This window comes from Monoraphidium neglectum, assembly GCF_000611645.1.
Source record: "Monoraphidium neglectum strain SAG 48.87 unplaced genomic scaffold scaffold00066, whole genome shotgun sequence".
Classification (NCBI taxonomy): Eukaryota; Viridiplantae; Chlorophyta; class Chlorophyceae; order Sphaeropleales; family Selenastraceae; genus Monoraphidium; species Monoraphidium neglectum.
This window is the reverse complement of record NW_014013562.1, coordinates 10,834-15,407: the sequence shown is the minus strand read 5'-3', so window position 1 is coordinate 15,407 and position 4,574 is coordinate 10,834. Positions and strand designations below refer to the sequence as shown.

The window sequence follows — 4,574 nt, the reverse complement described above, 5'->3', positions numbered from 1 at the left end:
GCGCCGCAGCCGCGCCCCTGCCGGGGTTGGCGCAACGGGACGCCCACCAGCAAAAAACCGTCGCTGCCGCCCCCACCCCCAGTTGGCAAAAGCTCTTGAGGGTGTGTGCTTGCGCACTTGGGGCGGCCGCGCGCCGCGGCCACGCCTCTGCCGAGGGGGAGGGACGCGACGGGACGCCCACCGGCTATCAAGCCGTCGCCGCCGCCACCACCCCTGGTCAGCAAAACCAACCGAGGGTGTGTGCTCGAGCACGCGTGGCGGCGGCGCGCCGCGGCCGCGCCCCTTCCGGGGTTGGCGCAACGGGGCGCCCACCGGGGTGGGTGACCTGCGGAACACCCGTCCGCAAGGGACAGAGTGCTGGGGGGCTGCACTGGCGGATGAAGGTTAATGGGGTTGGCCTTGCAGCCGGCGTGGGTGGGGCAGGCGCAGGAGCCCCCGCAGATGCTGGCTGGGGCACGCCGCACGATGCCAAGCGGCACGGGCGCAGCGCGTGGGCGTGTGGGTGTGGGGGGCGGCGCGCAGTGCGGGCGGCGGGCAGTGAGTCGTGCGGCGTGAGAGGTGCTGCTGCGAGCGGCGCGAGCAATGCAAGCGGCCGCGCCTGTGTACGCCGGTGATTTCACATGACCCAGGTCCTGCTCTCACTTCCCCCCTGTGTTCCACCTGCGTAGGGTGAGGGCAAAGCTGGCAAGCGTGTGCGCGGTGCAAGGCGGCGTGGTGTATGCGCTGCACATGCTGCGACGACTTGCGCCCTATTGCAGCAGCGTGCGTTCTGAAGGTATTGATTCAGAATTTTATAAGCGTCGACTCACCACAGAACGACTGTTCGTCAGTGGCACGGGCTGAAACAGCGCTAGCGGTTTTCTGCATGCAGGAGGAAACCAGTCGTGTTTCGGCTCTTATTTGAGACATAAATTGACAAGGAATGCTTGAAAATAATCGCGCATGTTGAACGCCTGCGCCCTCCCTCGCCGCTTGGATCATTGAAAGCTCTGCTGCTGCAGTCCCCCAGCCTTCCAATTCCCAGCGCCACTGATCTCTATGGTCGCCACACCGTCGGTACATCAGCACTGTCGGTGATGCTGGGCACTGCATGCGTATGCAGACCTTTCTTGGGTGGGGGGGGGGCGATGCATGCAAGAACGTACACAACAGGGCTGTGCACCCTCAAGGGTTCAGCAGGCGCCGCAGCGGCGTCAAATTGCAGTCCAGGCAAACGGCGGCCGGTTGTCGCCTTCCCGGCTCGTTTGGCTTGGGAACATGTGGTGAATCTCGGGCTTGCTCCTGCAGACGTCCTTGACGTGGCCCTTCTTACCGCAGCACGTAGTGGCAGGTGCGAGTTGCGAGTGCTGACGAGGATTCAAGGGAATGTGGGGCGGCCGCTGCCGAGCTGAGGGCAGGCCGGCCGGCTGCGGCGCGCTGCTGCTGCTGCTGCAGCGGCTGCTGGCCATGAGCATGCGAGCGCGGCTGTTGGCTGTGCCGAGCTGCCGACGCACTTTACCACACGGAGTTCCTCCACCAGCAGCATGAGGGAGCAGCTCGTCCTTGGTTATCCAACAGGGGAATGTCGTGGTCAGCGTCGCGTTGCCAAGTCACCCAGTAGGCCCCTCAGCGGGGTGACCTTGACATTGAGGTCGCTGACGGCATGCCCAGCAAGCTGGAGGCGATGTCGCACCGCCTCCACCCTCGTCATGCAATCTGTGATGCTCTGTGTCGGGCTCTTGGATAGGCTGTGAAACCCATGGTTGAGAACCACCATGCGGGCGTCGCTGGCAGCTGAGTAGGTCAAAATACAGCTCCAGCCAGGCCGCTTGCACGGGCGACGCCGCGTGGATGGAGGGCGCCAGGTGGTCGGCCATGGCCAGGGTGATGAGGGCCTTGGCTTTTCTGTCCTTGGCCTTGAATTATGCCCTGGCCAGATGCACCTTATCTGTCGCTGCCTCAGCGGCCTCGGCGGCGGCTTTGCTGGTGGCCCCGTTCGACTTACTGCAGCATCCACACCGGCGGCAGCATTGAGGTTGTAGTCCGCGGGCCTCATTGCCTCGTCGCACTCTTCCAGGATGAGCAGCGCGTTCATTTGAGCAGACCGCAAGTTGAAGTCGTCTGGACCAGTGGGTTTAGGGATCGCTACCTTGCTCGCAAAGGTCACGGTGCCCATGACCATGTGGGTGCGTGTAGCTACTCCATGGCAGTTGACCATGCGCACCCGCGAGCAAGCGCTGTTTTGCAGGTTGTCATGCAAAATGCAGCTGTACATCAGGCGAATGTATATCCCAAGGTGTGCCATAAATTCGCGGCAGCCGTGAGGCTTGGGCACACCCGAGCGCAGCGGGCGCAGCGCAGCAGCACAAACAAGGCGACGGCGCAGTATGCGCTCAGTAGCCGGATTGATCATCCCAATTGAAATTTGGAAGCATGCGCTGACATATAGCGAGGAGCCTGAGTCGTGATCACGAAGCTGCGGGATCACGAAGCTGCGGGATCACGAAGCCTCAGCTGTGTCTACTGAAGTCTAACAGTAGAAGCCGGAAGATCATATCAAATCTTCGCGGCGCAGCCCCGCGCCTCTCTCGCGTTGACTGGGCAATTGGTGCAGGGCACCTGCCGCTCGCCGACCAAGCGCACCCGCGCGAGCCCAACACCTCACCATGCCCCCGCGCGGCGGGCGCGGCGGCGGGCGCTTCAACCCAAACCGCGACTACGTGCTGCTGAATGATGAGGAGGCCGCAGATCCTGAGGACGGCCTGCGCAGCGCAGCGGGCGGCAAAGCGGGCGCCGGCGGCGCGTCGGCGTCGCGGCTGTTTTCGCTGGCGCGCCCCGAGGCGGGGACCATTACGATTGCTACGCTGTTCCTCCTGATCTCGTCTGTGGCGCAGGCGCGTGCATGCCTGCCGCCGCGGGCGCACGGCGTGGCGCGCGGGGCTGCGACTGCAGGTTGTTCAGCTGCACGTGAATTTTTGCCTTTTGGGCTCCAGCAACATCACCTCGCCCCGGCTGCGCAGCATGACTTTGCAAAATCCTTATCAAACACCTTGCCCCTGCCTGTAACTCATGCTGCCCATGCAAAAGCCCAACCCCAATTAACATCCCTCAAAGTCTCATGTCTCTTCGAACCCATCCGCCTCACCGCATCCCTTTCGTCCAAGCACCACCCAGCACCCCCCCTGTCCCTCAACATGTTATCATGTCAACCCCCTCAAACTCATGACCGCGCACACCCAGGTCGCCTTCCCGAAGCTGGCCGGCGAGCTAATCGACGTCGCAGTCACGCAGCAGCAGGGCGGCGCGTCACCCGGTGACGCCCGCGCCAGGACCGACCTCATACTCATCGAGATCGTAGTCATCGTCGCCGCCGGCGGGGTGGCCGGCGGCCTCCGCACCTGGCTGTTCCAACGCGCGGCGGAGCGCGTGATGTGGCGGCTGAGGGTGTCGCTCTTTCAGTCATTGATATCACAGGAGGTCGGATTTTATGACAGAGTGAGGACGGGTGAGCGGGGCGGCCGCGGCGGCGCGGTGGGCGCGTGGGCGGGCATGGGCGGCGGCGACGGGGGTAGCGGCGTCGGGGCTGCCACCTGGCGCGGGCCTGGTGCAGGCGGGGCGGCGTGCACCCATCGGGACCTTCAATTTAGCACCTGGGAGGTGGGCGCTCGGCTGCCCCGCCCCTCTGGTCGGCCCCTACCCTCATCGCTCCAGATGTCCAGTGTCTCAAGCGTCTGCCGCCCACCTGCGCCCCTGCACACAACTCCAGCCCCGAATTGCACAATCACACACACACACACAAAATACACACACACACAAAAATACACACAGGTGAGCTGACCAACCGCCTCAGCGAGGACACGCGGCTCCTCAAGGGCGTCGCCACCACTGCCGTCTCGCAGGCGCTCAGGGCCCTGGTCGTGACGGCCCTGGGACTCGCCATGATGTGAGTGCGTCGCGGTCGCAGCCTCACGGGCCGCCTGAGGATGCGGATCCAAGCCGCAGGCAGATGTTGTCGTGCCCGTCGCCTCGTCGTGGGGGCCTCGAATCCCTTTGGCTGGCAGGCGCTGCGGCCCCTGGGCGCGTGGGGCTTTCTCATTGCTCATTTGTAGCCCCCAGCTGGGCGTCTTGGAGTCTTTGACAGCCTCCTGAAGGCCCAGCACATGTGCTGGCACCTGCCGCTGTGCATGTGTCACACCAGTACAACCCCGCTTGCAAGGCCAATGGGTGCTGCGCTCCGCATGCTCACACCTGACCCCAGTCTGCAATCTGCCCCCATCACAAGCGGCCGCCGCGCCCGCCGCCCGCCTGTACTTGCCACCACAGGTTCCTGACCAGCTGGCTGCTGGCGACACTCACCGTCGCCATCATCCCGCCCCTGTTCCTGCTGTTCTTGGTGTATGGCCGCATCAGGTGGGTCTGTGGTTACTACGTCACCACTGATTTGAGCATTGGTCTGATGGCGTAGGACCCTGACTTGAAGCGATGCTTCAATGGTTCCGACAGGCTATTGGGGCCTGGCGGCATCTGTGCTTCTTGCTTCTTGATTGAATGATGGTGCCACCGCGCAGCACCACCCCCCCCCCCGCCCCCGCCCC

The 4,574-nt window shown here is 64.1% G+C and overlaps 1 protein-coding gene across 1 annotated transcript; it reads left to right on the top strand.

Moving 5' to 3' along the window:
• Window positions 1-2,645: 2,645 nt before the first annotated feature.
• Window positions 2,646-4,444, top strand: MNEG_0760 (hypothetical protein; the record flags this gene model as incomplete). Its single annotated transcript, XM_014050751.1, has 4 exons — window positions 2,646-2,906; window positions 3,220-3,583; window positions 3,808-3,922; window positions 4,303-4,444. 4 exons carry the CDS (start codon window positions 2,646-2,648, stop codon window positions 4,442-4,444), a joined length of 882 nt encoding a protein of 293 aa, XP_013906205.1.
• Window positions 4,445-4,574: the final 130 nt, after the last annotated feature.